The 18,761-nt window shown below is 41.6% G+C and overlaps 1 protein-coding gene across 1 annotated transcript; it reads left to right on the forward strand.

Moving 5' to 3' along the window:
• The first annotated feature begins 186 nt into the window (after window positions 1–186).
• On the forward strand, window positions 187–8,299 carry LOC124022377 (F-box/LRR-repeat protein 15). The gene is made up of 6 exons (XM_046337320.1): window positions 187–588; window positions 878–1,037; window positions 1,188–1,690; window positions 6,442–6,589; window positions 6,891–6,975; window positions 7,791–8,299. Exons 1-5 carry the CDS (start codon window positions 563–565, stop codon window positions 6,930–6,932), a joined length of 879 nt encoding a protein of 292 aa, XP_046193276.1. The 5' UTR covers window positions 187–562; the 3' UTR covers window positions 6,933–6,975; window positions 7,791–8,299.
• The last annotated feature ends 10,462 nt before the right edge of the window (window positions 8,300–18,761 follow it).

An 18,761-nucleotide genomic window follows, 5' to 3' on the forward strand; every position in this document is an offset into this window, starting at 1 on the left:
CTTTTCATTTACTGACATGAATCAAAGCTCTTCACATTGTGAGCAACCATTGGATAATAAAAATAATTCCTTCTGATAAAGAACTGATAAAGTCATTCCTACGATTGCCAATATGACAAAAGCAAAGCAATGCTTTTCCTTATTTGGAGCGGTTACAGTGAAGATATTATTCCTCTCGTGTAACAGACATTGACCGGGGGTGCGTATCGGTAAAATCCACAGGAGTCGAATGTCACTTGGATCCTAACGCTCGGTCGTATATTTTGTTTAACCAAAACATCGCACATACTTGTCAAAGACCATCAATAACTACTCCAATGTATTATTTTTCTCAGCTTTATTTCTCCCAAAACAAGCACATTTACTGAGATATAGATTCCCTATTCCTGCGCAGAGAGGTTGACTTTGCATTCTGGAACGTACCCAGTGTCCGAACCCGGAAGTTTGTGAATACAGCCAAAAAAGCTGTCGCTGATACAGAAAGCTTCAACCAAGGCTCACAAGATAGCTACATGTACAACGACAGTTTGTTAGCTATCTGGCATATTTCTGCGGATTCAAAATGGATGCGGAAACAGAGTGTTGCAAGTATGTATTTTGTAAGCACATATGTATTTTTGTTTTAACGTTACGATAAAAACGTGTCAGCAGAACTAGCTCACCGTTAGTTACCTATTCTTACTACTGTAGCTTGCTACGGCAGTTGGAGAATGCATGTCCTGCAGAATCATCACATGCTTTACGCTTGATCTAGCTAGTTACATATCTAGCCACCAATCTTTGTAGAGCTAGTTCGAACGCGAGGCAGACTTTGATGTGTGACTGTGCTAAATTTGTCCATTAACTTGTTCATCAAGTTTGAAATGTCTGTTGGCAGATGTCACCTCTTGGATTTGCCCTGGGAGGATGTGTTGGTAACACACATCTTCTGCTACCTGCCAATACGCCAGCTGGTGCGGCTACAGAGAGTGAGCAAGCAGTTCTATGCCCTCATCCAGGTGTACCTGGCCAACTGTCGCACCTTTGACCCCACACAGGTAGGCCACACATGATATTTATTACATTTACATTACATTTAAATCATTTAGCAGACGCTCTTATCCAGAGCGACTTATTTCAGGATTTCCTTACAGTTTCTTGTACTTAAATGCTCATACACTAAGATCACATTCCTGTAATGTTCACAGATAGGGCCTAGCCTTCCCAAGGAGGCATTCTGCAACATACTAAGGGACAACAAAGTCCTACAGAACTTGTCCGTCCAGAACTGCTCCGATTGGGTGACAGACACCGAGCTGCTGCCTGTGATTGGCCAGAACCAGCACCTGCTGAGAGTAGACATGAGGGGGTGTGACCGGCTGACCCGTCACTCCTTAGTAGCGGTGTCGTTGAGCTGCACACACCTGCAGTACCTGGGCCTGGCCCACTGTGAATGGGTGGACAGCCTGTCCATACGCAGCCTGGCTGACCACTGTGGGGGCCTGAGGTCCATCGACCTGACCGCCTGCCGCCAGCTCAAAGACGAGGCCATCTGCTATTTATCCAAGAAATGTCTGAAGATGAGATCGCTGTCTGTGGCGGTCAACGCCAACATTACAGACGTGTCTGTGGAGGAAGTGGCCAAGAACTGCAGGGAGCTGGAACAGCTGGACCTGACAGGCTGCCTGAGGGTTAGGAACGACTCCATCAGGTACTGTTGTTTTGATACACTGACTGCTCAAATCATTGGTATCATCTCTCTCTGTCTGTGTGTGTTTGTATTTTGCTAATGTAGGTTATCTATATACTAGTCATATATACTATTTAGGTTCTAGTCAGGTTCATATACTTAGTCAGGTTCATATACTAGTCAGGTTAATATACTAGTCATGTTCATATACTTAGTCAGGTTAATATACTTAGTCAGGTTCATATACTTAGTCAGGTTCATATACTTAGTCAGGTTCGTATACTTAGTCAGGTTCTAGTCAGGTTCATATACTTATTCAGGTTCTAGTCAGGTTCATATACTAGTCAGGTTCTAGTCAGGTTCATATACTAGTCAGGTTCTAGTCAGGTTCATATACTAGTCAGGTTTAGTCAGGTTCATATACTTAGTCAGGTTCGTTACTTAGTCAGGTTCATATACTTAGTCAGGTTCGTATACTTAGTCAGGTTCATATACTAGTCAGGTTTATACTAGTCAGGTTCATATACTAGTCAGGTTCTAGTCAGGTTATATAGTCTAGTCAGGTTCTAGTCAGGTTCGTATACTAGTCAGGCTCGTATACTAGTCAGGTTCTAGTCAGGTTATACTAGTCAGGCCTGTATACTAGTCAGGTCTGTATACTAGTCAGGCCTGTATACTAGTCAGGCCTGTATACTAGTCAGGCCTGTATACTAGTCAGGTTCATATACTAGTCAGCTTCTAGGCAGGTTATACTAGTCAGGCCTGTATACTAGTCAGGTTCATATACTAGTCATATACTTAGTCTGGTTCATATACTAGTCAGGTTCATATACTAGTCAGGTTCATATACTAGTCAGGTTCATATACTAGTCAGGTTCTAGTCAGGTTCATATACTAGTCAGGTTCTAGTCAGGTTCATATACTAGTCAGGTTCTAGTCAGGTTCATATACTAGTCAGGTTTACTTATAGGTTCTAGTCAGGTTGTATACTAGTCAGGGTATACTAGTCATGTATACTAGTCAGGTTCTGTATACTAGTCAGGTTTGTATACTAGTCAGGTTAATATACTAGTCTGGTTCATATACTAGTCAGGTTCATATACTAGTCAGGTTCATATGCTAGTCAGCTTCTAGTCAGGTTAATATACTAGTCATGTCAGGATCTAGTCTGGTTCATATGCTAGTCAGGTTTAGATGTACTAGTCTGGTTCATGTACTAGTCTGGTTCATGTACTAGTCTGGTTCATGTACTAGTCAGGTTCATGTACTAGTCAGGTTCATGTACTAGTCAGGTTCATCAGGTTAATACTAGTCAGGTTCATATACTAGTCAGGTTCATATACTAGTCAGGTTCATATACTAGTCAGGTTCATATACTAGTCAGGTACTAGTCAGGTTTGTATACTAGTCAGGTTCATATACTAGTCAGGTTCATATACTAGTCAGGTTCATATACTAGTCAGGTTCATATACTAGTCAGGTTCATATACTAGTCAGGTTCATATACTAGTCAGGTTCATATACTAGTCAGGTTCATATACTAGTCAGGTTCATATACTAGTCAGGTTCATATACTAGTCAGGTTCACATACTAGTCAGGTTCTAGTCAGGTTCATATACTAGTCAGGTTCATATACTAGTCAGGTTCTAGTCAGGTTCTAGTCAGGTTATACTAGTCAGGTTCATATACTAGTCAGGTTCTAGTCAGGTTCATATACTAGTCAGGTTCATATACTAGTCAGGTTCTAGTCAGGTTCATATACTAGTCAGGTTCTAGTCAGGTTCACATACTAGTCAGGTTCACATACTAGTCAGGTTCATATACTAGTCAGGTTCATATACTAGTCAGGTTCTAGTCAGGTTCACATACTAGTCAGGTTCACATACTAGTCAGGTTCATATACTAGTCAGGTTCTAGTCAGGTTCACATACTAGTCAGGTTCTAGTCAGGTTCATATACTAGTCAGGTTCATATACTAGTCAGGTTCTAGTCAGGTTCACATACTAGTCAGGTTCACATACTAGTCAGGTTCTAGTCAGGTTCTAGTCAGGTTCATATACTAGTCAGGTTCATATACTAGTCAGGTTCTAGTCAGGTTCTAGTCAGGATCCTATACTAGTCAGGTTCATATACTAGTCAGGTTCATATACTAGTCAGGTTCATATACTAGTCAGGTTCTAGTCAGGTTCATATACTAGTCAGGTTCTAGTCAGGTATACTAGTCAGGGTTCTAGTCAGGTTCATATACTAGTCAGGTTCTAGTCAGGTTCATATACTAGTCAGGTTCATATACTAGTCAGGTTCTAGTCAGGTTACTAGTCAGGTTCATATACTAGTCAGGTTCTTCAGGTTCTAGTTGGTCAGGTTCATAACAGGGTAGTCAGGTTCATATACTAGAATGTATGCACACATGACTAGTCAGGTTGGATATACTTAGTCAGGTTCATATATTAGGTTCAGGTTCTAGTCAGGTTCATATACTAGTCAGGTTCTAGTCAGGTTCATATACTAGTCAGGTTCTAGTCAGGTTCATATACTAGTCAGGTTCTAGTCAGGTTCATATACTAGTCAGGTTCTAGTCAGGTTCATATACTAGTCAGGTTCTAGTCAGGTTCATATACTAGTCAGGTTCATATACTAGTCAGGTTCTAGTCAGGTTCATATACTAGTCAGGTTCATATACTAGTCAGGTTCTAGTCAGGTTCATATACTAGTCAGGTTCTAGTCAGGTTCATATACTAGTCAGGTTCTAGTCAGGTTCATATACTAGTCAGGTTCTAGTCAGGTTCATATACTAGTCAGGTTCTAGTCAGGTTCATATACTAGTCAGGTTCTAGTCAGGTTCATATACTAGTCAGGTTCTAGTCAGGTTCATGTACTAGTCAGGTTCATGTACTAGTCAGGTTCATGTACTAGTCAGGTTCTAGTCAGGTTCATATACTAGTCAGGTTCATATACTAGTCAGGTTCTAGTCAGGTTCATACTAGTCAGGTTCTAGTCAGGTTCACGTACTAGTTAGGTACTAGTCAGGTTCTAGTCAGGTTCATATACTAGTCAGGTTCTAGTCAGGTTCATGTTCTAGTCAGGTTCATATACTAGTCAGGTTCTAGTCAGGTTCATGTACTAGTCAGGTTCTAGTCAGGTTCACGTACTAGTCAGGTTCTAGTCAGGTTCATATACTAGTCAGGTTCAGGTTCTAGTCAGGTTCACGTACTAGTCAGGTTCTGGTCAGGTTCATATTCTAGTCAGGTTCTAGTCAGGTTCTAGTCAGGTTCATATACTAGTCAGGTTCATGTTCTAGTCAGGTTCACATACTAGTCAGGTTCATGTACTAGTCAGGTTCTAGTCAGGTTCATGTTCTAGTCAGGTTCTAGTCAGGTTGATATACTAGTCAGGTTCTAGTCAGGTTCATATACTAGTCAGGTTCATATACTAGTCAGGTTCTAGTCAGGTTCATATACTAGTCAGGTTCTAGTCAGGTTCATGTACTAGTCAGGTACTAGTCAGGTTCTAGTCAGGTTCATATACTAGTCAGGTTCTAGTCAGGTTCATGTACTAGTCAGGTTCTAGTCAGGTTCACGTACTAGTCAGGTACTAGTCAGGTTCTAGTCAGGTTCATATACTAGTCAGGTTCTAGTCAGGTTCATGTTCTAGTCAGGTTCATATACTAGTCAGGTTCTAGTCAGGTTCATGTTCTAGTCAGGTTCATATACTAGTCAGGTTCTAGTCAGGTTCATGTACTAGTCAGGTTCTGGTCAGGTTCATATTCTAGTCAGGTTCTGGTCAGGTTCTAGTCAGGTTAATATAGGTTCTGGTCAGGTTCTAGTCAGGTTCATATACTAGTCAGGTTCACATACTAGTCAGGTTCATGTACTAGTCAGGTTCTAGTCAGGTTCATGTTCTAGTCAGGTTCTAGTCAGGTTGATATACTAGTCATGTTCTAGTCAGGTTCATATACTAGTCAGGTTCTAGTCAGGTTCATATACTAGTCAGGTTCATGTACTAGTCAGGTTCTAGTCAGGTTCATGCACTAGTCAGGTTCTAGTCAGGTTCAGGTTCTAGTCAGGTTCTAGTCAGGTTCATATACTAGTCAGGTTCCAGTCAGGTTCATATACTAGTCTAGACTTTATACTGGGGAAGAGAAGGACATGTTTCATCCCTCTCCAGCCAGTTGGGCGTGGCGACTGAGTGAGCATAAAATTACTAATGAAAACAATTTCTCCTTTAGAAAGATAAAATTACATTTAATATTTTCACAAATAGTTTCATATTTAAAACATTTCAATTGCATAACAATTTCATGTGAATCTGATAACTAGAATGTGTAGACTTTCCAAGATACAATTTATGTCGTCCTGTCATCAGTAATAATGTCCCAGACGACAACTGATCTGACATCATATTCTTTAAGTAACAACGGACACTTTCAACTGGTTGGATTACAGAAATATTGTTCCATTCCCCAACCTTTTGATGTTACCATACTATCTATTTAAAAAAGGCTTTCCAAGAGTCCATTCTGTAGACTAGAGGGAGAGAATTTATTTATGGGGGAGAGGGGGGTCATAAACCCAACAGGGTAATGTCATTACACATTTTTTAGATCTGCAATGGCACACCTGCAAGAACCCTCTTCGTGCTGTTTCCAGGACAGTTGCAGAGTATATCCTGCTCCAGCTTGCTTTGGATGAAGGGGAGACTGGCACTCCTTTGATATTCACTGGTAAACCTGTCCTTACACCTTTTGGTTCTGCTGTGTATGTGCGTGCAGGACTGTTGCAGAGTACTGCCCCAAGCTGCAGTCTCTGAAGGTGAACCACTGTCACAACGTGACTGAGTCCAGTCTGGACACCCTGCGGAAGAGGAACGTTGAGATTGACGTGGAGCCACCACTACAGAGGGCCCTTGTGCTGCTGCAGGTAGGAGGGCGAAGGACACACTCATGTACAATTACTACTGTCATTTATAACACAACAATTAGTGTATTTGAATAATCACATATCACCCCCCCAGTTTTAAAACTTTAGAACATCCGGCACCCTATATGTTTTAATGTGAATGGCTGAACACACAGTGTCTTGTATTGTTTCACTGAGGCATTGATGAATGCAATTGTACTGTAAGGACTGTACCAAACAAAATGTCCATCTGAAAGGATATGAAGTATCATCTATAATGTATTATTGTTGTTGTCTGTCTATTTCCCTGGTGATACTGCAGGATGTGGTGGGGTTCGCTCCCTTCATCAACCTCCAGATCTAGGCTAAGGAACATCTGTATTCCTCATCCAACCAACTGGAAACAGGTAGGCTAGCTAGGCTAAATGACATCTGTATTCCTCATCCAACCAACTGGAAACAGGTAGGCTAGTTAGGCTAAGGAACATCTGTATTCCTCATCCAACCAACTGGAAACAGGTAGGCTAGCTAGGCTAAATTACATCTGTATTCCTCATCCAACCAACTGAAAACAGGTAGGCTAGCTAGGCTAAATGACATCTGTATTCCTCATCCAACCAACTGGAAACAGGTAGGCTAGCTAGGCTAAATGACATCTGTTTTCCTCATCCAACCAACTGAAAACAGGTAGGCTAGCTAGGCTAAATGACATCTGTATTCCTCATCCAACCAACTGGAAACAGGTAGGCTAGCTAGGCTAAGGAACATCTGTATTCCTCATCCAACCAACTGGAAACAGGTAGGCTAGCTAGGCTAAAGTACATCTGTATTCCTCATCCAACCAACTGAAAACAGGTAGGCTAGCTAGGCTAAAGTACATCTGTATTCCTCATCCAACCAACTGGAAACAGGTAGGCTAGCTCGCTAGCTAACGCTTCTCAGAATCAGCTAAATATTTGAGTAGTTTTGCTCTAAATGCCTGTTTAGGTGTGTTCCTATGTATTCATGCAGTATAAATGCTATGTAACCACAAATCTCCTGAAGTGTGCACTTGTTCACTACTCCCCATTATATAAAGTATTGGATAGGTGTACTAGACAGTTTCCACAATATTTATTATACCAGTAAAAGCAGTGCGTACTTAGGGACAAAGGACAGAATATTGGACTCCACTTTAATGTTCTGCAGTCTATGTAACCAGAGGTATTGTTTTTGTTTGCAGGTTTTCCTCCACTAGGAGAATGACCTGTTTCAATAGAAACACACCCTGCGTATGCTGGGACATCAATTAAGCAATTCAAGGACAAACAAAAAACGGATGTATATGGGAAATATATTGTGAAACTTGTCTCTTTATTTATTAACAGTGATGTTGCAGATTTATAATTATGCACTTAGGAAAAGACTGAAGGAAGCCGTGCACATTTCAGTAACGTTGTCACGAGTCCAAAAGATTCCTGCAGTATTTGATTTGTATCTCATCACACACTAACAACACTTTAGATGGTCTTGTGATCTAGAGCTTTAAAAACAAAAAGGACAATTCCAACCAAAGGAGGAGCCGTAACTATGAGAGCATATTGTTGAGTTTTTGTGTGTTTATTGACATGTTACTCTGCTAAATGTATGATACATACACCTCTAAATGTCTCATACAGATTAGCTAGGTCAACTTTTATATATTAGGTAGGTAAATGTTTTATATTCGGTAAATAAACATTTTATATTGTGTGTTTGCATTGACCTTATATTGACTGAAACTATTATTTTTAATGGTTAGTTGAGCTGATCAGTCTTGGCCCAGACCCACCATTTTGTTAAAGTCATTTTAAAATGTGATAAGACTCTGGAATCCGTGATCTCGAAATCCTCCTTTTGCCTGTTTACTTCAGGAACTCTGCTTTTCCATTTTTGAATGTCTGAAAACATGTAGGTCTAGTTGTAGAACGACATTTAGTTCCATAAGCTTTCTCATATGGAAGGCTATGAAGAAGGACACATTTCTGTTTGTTTTTCAATATATAAACGTATTACAATCCCAGTTTTACATCTTGGAAGAAACATGAGAGGAACATGCAGTGTAAAGTCTATTTTAATGTGATTGGCTGATCAACCCACGTTGTATTGTTTCACAGAGGAGTTGCAGTATTGAAACTAGTTGTATTCCATGTGTAATAAGGGACCATCCAATCATGTCTATCTGAGACTATAAAGCACTATCTATAACCTATGAGTGTTTTTATCTTTGTCTTGCTAGTTATCTTACTACGTTCTCTGGGTGGCGGTTGGAAGGAACAGGACTTCTCTTTGTGTAAACATAACATTACAACCAGAAGGAAGCTCTCTTCCTGTAACAAACAGATGTACATTTGAACTTCAAGTGAAAACGTACTTAAATTCAGGCATGGAAGGTGCCACTGTTCTTCTAATTATCCCACAATGCTTCACTGCAAATTGAGAAGTGGGGTATTTTTACTGTCACAGTACTCGGCCTCCTGACTGTTAATGCAACAGGCTAGGAGCAACAGTTTAGGGGTTAAATGCCTTGCTCAAGGCCACAATGGCAGTAGGGGATGGCACCGACCCTGTGCCTGTTGTCTTTTAGATGCTGTGCTTGATTTAGTTTGCCTGGTGCAATGCGATCAATGGAATAGTCCAAAAAGTGCAAACCCCACTCACCCATCTGGCCCTCCCAGACAGGCTCAAGCAAACACTCAAACAACAAGCTGAATGAAATCAACTTTAACTTTTAACACTGTTGGTCCTACTTCAGGAACCCTAACATGCTGACAGCTCTCTGACTAGCTGGAGGACCCAGTGTTACACCTAAACAGGAATATTATGCCAGTAAATATCTGAAGGAAGATGCACAAACATACAGAGACGGTCCCTGAGGTAACCAAATACTGTATATGAACAATGTTGTGTATTTTGAAGTGTTCTTGTGGGTTAGCTAAGGCTTAATGCCCGAGGAGGCAGAGTAGCCTATAATGCTTTTGAGAATAGAATGTTGATGTCTGGACGATGTAGAATTGCATCATTTAAAATGTTTTAAATTTGTTAAAAATACGCCTGCAAGACGTCTTGCCAATTAACAAACTGTCTAAACTGCATCTTCCCAATGCGTAATGTATATAGGTTACATCGTGCCTACGTTGGGCAGAGGTTTGTGTGCTATCTGGGATCAGGCATCAAATTAGCATGAAATGGCAAGGGGGGGATCATCATTGAAAGCACATAGGACATCATACATATTTATTACCTAATGATCTTCCTTGATTTTGGGGGGCGGCAGGTAGCCTAGTGTTTAGAACGTTGGGCCAGTATCCGAAAGGTTGCTGGATTGAATCCCCGAGCTGTCGAGTAAAAGAAATCTGTTGTTCTGCCCCTGAACCTTTGATGATCTTCATCATATGACACTCATAGGACTTCATGTTACACAATACATGTATGTTTTGTTTGATAAATTGCATATTTATATTTAAAACATCTCAGTATACATTGGCACATTATGTTCACTAGTTCCAAAAATATCTGGTGATATTGCAGAGAGCCACATCAGTTTACAGAAATACTCATTAGAAATGTCGATGAAAATACAATTGTTAGACATGGAAATATAGAAACACTTCTCCTTAATGCAACCGCTGTGTCAGATTTCAAAAAAGCTTTACGGAAAAAGCAAACCATGCAATAATCTGAGTACAGCTTTCAGACAACAAAGCAGCCAAAAAGATATCCGCCATATTGTGTTGTGTAGTCAACTTTAGTCATAAATAGCATAATAAATATTCACTTACCTTTGATGATCTTCATCAGAATGCACTCCAAGGAATCCCAGTTCCACATTAAATGTTTGATTTGTTCGATAATGTCCATCATTTATGTCCATAGAGCTACATTTGTCAGCACGTTTGGTAAAACAAATCCAAAGTCATGAAGCGCGTTCCCAAGTTACAGACGAAATGTCAAAACGTTCCGTTACTGTCCGTAGAAACATGTCAATCGATGTATGGAATCCATCTTTATGATGTATTTAACATAAAACTTCAATAATATTCCAACCGGAGAAATCTTTTTTGTCTTCAGAAAAGCAAAGGAACACAGCTACCTCTCATGTGAAATGTGCGTGATCAGCGCGTGACTGCTGGCAGACCTCCGACTCATTCCTCTCTCATTCGGTCACACTTCACAGTAGAATCCTCAAACAAGTTTCTAAAGACGGTTGACATCTAGTGGAAGCCTTAGGAAGTGCAACATATCCCACTGTGTATTCAATAGGGGCTGGATTGAAAATCCACCAACCTAAGATTTTCCACTTCCTGTTTGGATTTCTTCTCAGGTTTTTGTCTGCCATATGAGTTCTGTTATACTCGCATACATCATTCAAACAGTTTTAGAAACTTCAGAGTGTTTTCTATCCAATACTAATAATAATATGCATATATTAGCAACTAGGACTGAGGAGCAGGCAGGTTACTCGGGGGGGCACCTCTGGGCACCTTTCATCCAAGCTACTCAATACTGCCCCTGCAGCCATAAGAAGTTAATCCAGGACCTGCAGTGCCTAGCTCCACCCCTACTCCCCAGGTGTTCTCATTTGTTGACTTCTGTAACCTTAAGCCTTGGTTTCATGCATGTTACCATTGGAAGCCTTCTCCCTAATTTTGCTTTATTCACTGCTTAAGCACATTCTGCCAACCCGGATGTCTTAGCAATGTCTGAATCCTGGCTTAGGGAAACCACCAAAAAGCCAAGTTAACAAACAGATTACCAACCATTTCGAATCTCACCATACCTTCTCCGCTATGCAATCTGGTTTCAGAGCTGGTCATGGGTGCATCTCGTCCACACTCAAGTTCCTAAACAATATCATAACCGCCATCTGTCAATCACAACATTCTTCTCCACTGGCTTCCAGTTGAAGCTCGCATCCGCTACAAGACCATGGTGCTTGCCTACGGAGCTGTGAGGGGAACGGCACCTCAGTACCTCCAGGCTCTGATCAGGCCCTACACCCAAACAAGGGCACTGCGTTCATCCACCTCTGGCCTGCTCGCCTCCCTACCACTGAGGAAGTACAGTTCCCGCTCAGCCCAGTCAAAACTGTTCGCTGCTCTGGCCCCCCAATGGTGGAACAAACTCCCTCACGACGCCAGGACAGCGGAGTCAATCACCACCTTCCGGAGACACCTGAAACCCCACCTCTTTAAGGAATCAAATAAAATAAATGTAATGTAAAATGTTATTGGCAGACTCAACCACCTTGGTTTCTCAAATGATTGCCTCGCTTGGTTCACCAACCGGAGGGTCTGTTGTCCGGACCTCTGGCAGTCTCTATGGGGGTGCCACAGGGTTCAATTTTCGGGCCAACTCTCTTCTCTGTATACATCAATGATGTCGCTCTCGCTGCTGGGGATTCTTTGATCCACCTCTACGCAGACGACACCATTCTGTATACCTCTGACCCTCCAGATGAGCTTCAATGCCATACAACTCTCCTCCCGTGGCCTCCAACTGCTCTTAAATGCAAGTAAAACTAAATGCATGCTCTTCAACCGATCTTGCCCGCACCTGTCTACCCGTCCAGAATCACAACTCTGGACGGTTCTGACTTAGAATATGTGGACATCTACAAATTACTTGGATGTCTGGTTAGACTGTAAACTCTCCTTCCAGACTCACATTAAACATCTCCAATCCAAAATTAAATATATAATCGGCTTCCTATTTCGCAACCAAGCATCCTTCATTCATGGTGCCAAACATACCCTCCTAAAACTGACCATCCTACCGATCCTCAACTTCGGCGATGTCATTTACAAAATAGCCTCCAACACTCTACTCAACAAATTGGATGCAGTCTATCACAGTGCCATCCATTTTGTCACCAAAGCCCTATATACTACCCACCACTGCGACCTGTATGCACTCGTTGGCTGACCCTCGCTTCATACTCATCGCCAAACCCTCTGGCTCCAGGTCATCTACAAGTCTCTGCTAGGTAAAGCCCCACCCTATCTTAGCTCACTGGTCACCATCGCAGCACCCACCCATAGCACGCACTCCAGCAGGTATATCTCACTGGTCACTCCCAAAACCAATTCTTCCTTTGGCCGCCTCTCCTTCCAGTTCTCTGCTGCCAATGACTGGAACGAACTGCAAAAATCTCTGAAGCTGGAGACTCTTACCTCCCTCACTAGCTTTAAGCACCAGTTGTCAGAGCAGCTCACAGATTACTGCACCTGTACAGGTAAATCTGTAAATAGCCCATCCAATCTAGCTCATCCCCATACTGTATTTATTTATTTATCTTGTGCCTTTGCACCCCAGTATCTCAACTTGCACATTCATCCTCTGCACATCCTACCATTCCAGTGTTTAATTGCTATATTGTAATTACTTTGCCACCATGGCCTATTTATTGCCTTACCTCTCTGATGCTACCTCATTTGCACATGCTGTATATAGATTTTCCTACTGTATTATTGATTATGTTTGTTTATTCCATGTGTAACTCTGTGTTGTTGTATGTGTCGAACTGCTTTGCTTTATCTTGGCCAGGTCGCAGTTGCAAATGAGAACTTGTACTCAACTAGCCTACCTGGTTAAATAAAGGTGAAATATATATATATATATAACAGTTACACAGGTTGTCTGGACCAGAACACACTGCAGGTCTGGTAGAACAGTTACATCAGGTTGTCTGGACCAGAACACACTGCAGGTCTGGTACAACAGTTACATCAGGTGGTCTGGACCAGAACACACTGCAGGTCTGGAACAACAGTCACATCAGGTGGTCTGGACCAGAACACACTGCAGGTCTGGTACAACAGTTACATCAGGTGGTCTGGACCAGAACACACTGCAGGTCTGGTACAACAGTTACATCAGGTGGTCTGGACCAGAACACACTGCAGGTCTGGTACAACAGTCACATCAGGTGGTCTGGACCAGAACACACTGCAGGTCTGGTACAACAGTCACATCAGGTGGTTCTGGTACAACAGTCACATCAGGTGGTCTGGACCAGAACACACTGCAGGTCTGGTACAACAGTCACATCAGGTGGTTCTTCTCATCTCTTTTGGTCTTCCTGGATGTCTCTTCCCGTCCGGTGTCCAGTGTAAAGGTTAATTGCAGGCTGTGTTTTGGTGATGGTCTACATACTATATGGCCCAGCTATTGCCATGCTTTGTTCTTCACCATCAAGGTCAAGGCTGTTGTGTCTGTCTCAAATTAAACGTCCCCTCGTCCCCTCAAACAGATCTTTACTCATCCACTGTCAGTGGAATTGTGTATATTTTCTGCCACGGACACCCAACCCTCTGAAACACTGTTCACGTAACAGGCAATTAAACAATTAAGCTATATTTCATCTGAAAATGTTTATTGAAAACATAAATAAATTTGCCCAATAAGCACTTATTGACTTTAAAATACATTGTTACAGTTGTTGTTTAGCTAAAATGGTTCTATATAGTATTTTTAGGGGTCTCCTATATTAAGAATGCAATAAAACCCTTTTTAGTTGTATCCACATATTTCTTTTCTAAGAGTATAGTGAGTGACATTGTGTGCATTGAGTGTTGACTTATTTAATGACCTGGAATGTAGATGGAAGAATTTCTGAAGAATCAATTTACATCATGTTTTTGTACCAAGATTAGCCAAAATCATTTGTTCTTAGGGAACTTCTTAGGGGTTGGGGGTGTGGAAATGACCTGGACAGGTAGGATGTGGACCTCCTAGCAGACTGCTTCTACCAACTCCACAATCTCCAGGTTAGTTGACCTTTGTTATTATTGTAGCCCGTGGAGGAAGGGTTTTCTAGACCATGTGTGTCTGCTTCTGCTTTGCTTGTTCTTTGGAGTCTGGAACGACCGGGTTACTGTACAATGACTGTGACAACTGCTGATGTAAAAAGAAAAGGATTTAGAAATTAATTTGATTGATTGGTTGGTTAATTGATTGACTTATTGTCCAACCTGTATGGGGGTGTTTTTTGTGTAGGAAAGGATGAGGTGCCAGGGTGTGTTAGTGCTGGTCACTCTGCTGGGTTTCCTGTTGGCAAACCAGCTCAACCAGGTTAAGGCTAAGGAAGGTATGTCAAGTGTGTGTGTGTGTACATTTTTTCCGACATTATCAGGACCACAATCTCCTGACAAGTCACTAGAATCTCCTGACAAGTCACTAGAATCTCCTGACAAGTCATTAGAATGTCCTGACAAGTCATTAGAATGTCCTGACAAGTCATTAGAATGTCCTGACAAGTCATTAGAATGTCCTGACAAGTCATTAGAATGTCCTGACAAGTCATTAGAATGTCCTGACAAGTCATTAGAATGTCCTGACAAGTCATTAGAATGTCCTGACAAGCCATTAGAAGTCCTGACAATCACTAGAATGTCCTCACTAGAATGTGCCACTAGAATGTCCTGACAAGCCACTAGAATGTCCTGACAAGCCACTAGAATGACAAGTCACTAGAATAATAATAATAATATAATCTCCTGACAAGCCACTAGAATGTCCTGACAAGACAAGCCACTAGAATGTCCTGACAAGCCACTAGAATGTCCTGACAAGCCACTAGAATGTCCTGACAAGTCACTAGAATCTCCTGACAAGCCACTAGAATGTCCTGACAAGCCACTAGAATGTCCTGACAAGTCACTAGAAGACAAGCCACTAGAATAAGTCAATAATCTCCTGACAAGCCACTAGAATGTCCTGACAAGCCACTAGAATGTCCTGACAAGCCACTAGAATGTCCTGACAAGTCACTAGAATGTCCTGACAAGCCACTAGAATGTCCTGACAAGTCACTAGAATGTCCTGACAAGCCACTAGAATGTCCTGACAAGTCACTAGAATGTCCTGACAAGTCACTAGAATGTCCTGACAAGTCACTAGAATGTCCTGACAAGTCACTAGAATGTCCTGACAAGCCACTAGAATGTCCTGACAAGCCACTAGAATGTCCTGACAAGCCACTAGAATGTCCTGAAAACTAGAATGTCCTGAAAAGTCCACTGAATCTCCTGAAAAGAAATGTCCTGAAAAGCCACTAGAATGTCCTGACAAGTCATTAGAATGTCCTGACAAGTCATTAGAATGTGTCCTAGAATGTCCTGACAAGCCACTAGAATGTCCTGACAAGCCAAAATGTCCTGACTAGAATGTCCTGAAAAGCCACTAGAATGTCCTGAAAAGCCACTAGAATGTCCTGAAAAGCCACTAGAATGTCCTGAAAAACCACTAGAATGTCCTGACAAGTCACTAGAATGTCCAAGTCATTAGAATGTCCTGAAAAGACTGACAAGCCACTAATGTCCTCATTAGAATGTCCTGACAAGACAAGTGAAAAGCCATTAGAATGTCCTGACAAGTCACTAGAATGTCCTGACAAGTCATTAGAATGTCCTGACAAAAGTCCTCAATCACTAGAATGTCCTGACAAGTCATCATTAGAATGTCCTGACAAGTCATTAGAATGTCCTGATAAGTCATTAGAATGTCCTGACAAGTCATTAGAATGTCCTGACAAGTCATTAGAATGTCCTGACAAGTCATTAGAATGTTCTTTTGGGACGTCAGTGGGCCCAGAAAACTGGATTCTGCAGAGATTTAACCTATTGCTGACAAGCAGGGTAAGAGTGTATGTTTCTCTGAGTCTCTCTCTCTCTCATATTCTAATGACTTGTCAGGACATTCTAATTTTTAATAACTTTGACAGATCAGTAGTTGTCATCATGTTGCTAGGTAGAGTAGGGTGATATGCTAGTTTACACACTCTGTATCTGTCCTAAATGGCTCTCTATTCTGTCCAGAACCCCGTGGGGTCTGGTCTAAAGTAGTGCACTGCATAGAGAATGTGGTACCATTTGGAATGCAGTCTATCATGTACTTCCTGCTGACTTTATAGATCAAAGGTCACATTGGGGGATCTAGACACGGAGCAACAGGAAGATCAAAGGTCACATTGGGGGAACAAGACACTGGGCAACAGATAACATTTCACTATCTCTGCTCTGACTCTACCTTGTGGACATGAATTGTAGTCTTTGGTTTCTGGGATTCATCTGATTACTTAATTAATCAACTTTATTAATAAACTTTCACTTTAAAGGTTTAAATCCTTAGTTGCCACATACAGTTTTGGACTTATAAATGAACGTTATATCCATTCATTCTCCAAGAAAATAACTTACAAATGCATAATGAGCAGTCTGAGAACCTGAGCCCTCTGGAGCAGGTTTTCATCAAGGATCTCTCTGTACTTTGCTCTGTTCACCTTTCACCTTTCTCTCGATCCTGACTATCTCCCAGTCCCTGCCACTGAAAAATATCCCTACAGCATGATGCTGCCACCACCATGCTTCATCATAGGGATGGTGTATGTTTCCTCCAGAACGCCCAGGACCTCTGACTGGGGTGAAGGTTCACCTTCCAACAGGACTACGACCCTAAACACTCAGCCAAGACAATGCAGGTGTGGCTTTGGGACAAGTCTCTGAATGTCCTTGAGTGGCCCAGCCAGAGACCAGACTTTAACCCGATTGAATATCTCTGGAGAGACCGGAAATAGCTGTGCCACAACGCTCCCCATCCAACCTGACAGAGCTTGAGAGAATCTGCAGAGAAGATTGGGACAAACTTCCCAAATACAGGTGTGCCAAGCTTGTAGCGTCATGCCCAAGTAGACACAAGGCTGTAATCGCTGCCAAAGGTGCTTCAACAAAGTACTGAGTAAAGGGTCTGAATACTTATGCAAATGTGATATTTTAGTTTTTGTATTTAAAAAAAATAAATGTTCAACAATTTCCTGTTTTTGCTTTGTCATCATGGTGTATTATGATGTCATTATGGGGTATTGTGATGTCACTATGGGGTATTGTGATGTCACTATGGGGTATTGTGATGTCACTATGGGGTATTGTGATGTCATTATGGGGTATTGTGATGTCACTATGGGGTATTGTGATGTCATTATGGGGTATTGTGATGTCATTATGGGGTATTGTGATGTCATTATGGGGTATTGTGATGTCACTATGGGGTATTGTGATGTCACTATGGGGTATTGTGATGTCACTATGGGGTATTGTGATGTCACTATGGGGTATTGTGATGTCACTATGGGGTATTGTGATGTCACTATGGGGTATTGTGATGTCATTATGGGGTATTGTGATGTCACTATGGGGTATTGTGATGTCACTATGGGGTATTGTGATGTCACTATGGGGTATTGTGATGTCATTATGGGGTATTGTGATGTCATTATGGGGTATTGTGATGTCACTATGGGGTATTGTGATGTCACTATGGGGTATTGTGATGTCACTATGGGGTATTGTGATGTCATTATGGGGTATTGTGTGTTGATTGATGAGGCAAAACACACACGCACACACACCAATTGATTAATGGACTGCTGAATGTATATTTTCTCTTGCTTTGTCTGCTCTTTTCAGTATTATGTCTATCTCTGATAAGATACCCAGGAAAGGGCTGAAAATAGCCCATATTATTTATTATATGTAGCCTTAGAAATAAGGTTCATGAAATCAATAACTTGCTAACATCAGATAACATTCATATATTAGCCATTTCTGAGACTCACTTATATAGTTCATGTGATGATACAGCAGTAGCAATACAAGGATATAGCATCGATAGAAGGGACAGAAATTCTTCTGGGGAGGTGTTGCTGTATTCAGAGCCATGTTCCTGTAATGCTTAGAGAAGATCTCATGGGGGAGGTGTTGCTGTATTCAGAGTCATGTTCCTGTAATGCTTAGAGAAGATCTCATGGGGAGGTGTTGCTGTATTCAGAGTCATGTTCCTGTAATGCTTAGAGAAGATCTTATGGGGAGGTGTTGCTGTATTCAGAGTCATGTTCCTGTAATGCTTAGAGAAGATCTTATGGGGAGGTGTTGCTGTATTCAGAGTCATGTTCCTGTAATGCTTAGAGAAGATCTTATGGGGAGGTGTTGCTGTATTCAGAGTCATATTCCTGTAATGCTTAGAGACGAGCTTATGGGGGAGGTGTTACTGTATTCAGAGCCATGTTCCTGTAATGCTTAGAGACAAGCTTATGTCAAGTGTTATTGAAGTGTTGTGGTTGCAGGTTCACTTGGCACATCTAAAGCCTTTTCTTTTGGGGGTGATGCTGTAGGCCACC

Source organism: Oncorhynchus gorbuscha, unplaced genomic scaffold (assembly GCF_021184085.1).
Source record: "Oncorhynchus gorbuscha isolate QuinsamMale2020 ecotype Even-year unplaced genomic scaffold, OgorEven_v1.0 Un_scaffold_1363, whole genome shotgun sequence".
NCBI classification, from domain to species: domain Eukaryota; kingdom Metazoa; phylum Chordata; class Actinopteri; order Salmoniformes; family Salmonidae; genus Oncorhynchus; species Oncorhynchus gorbuscha.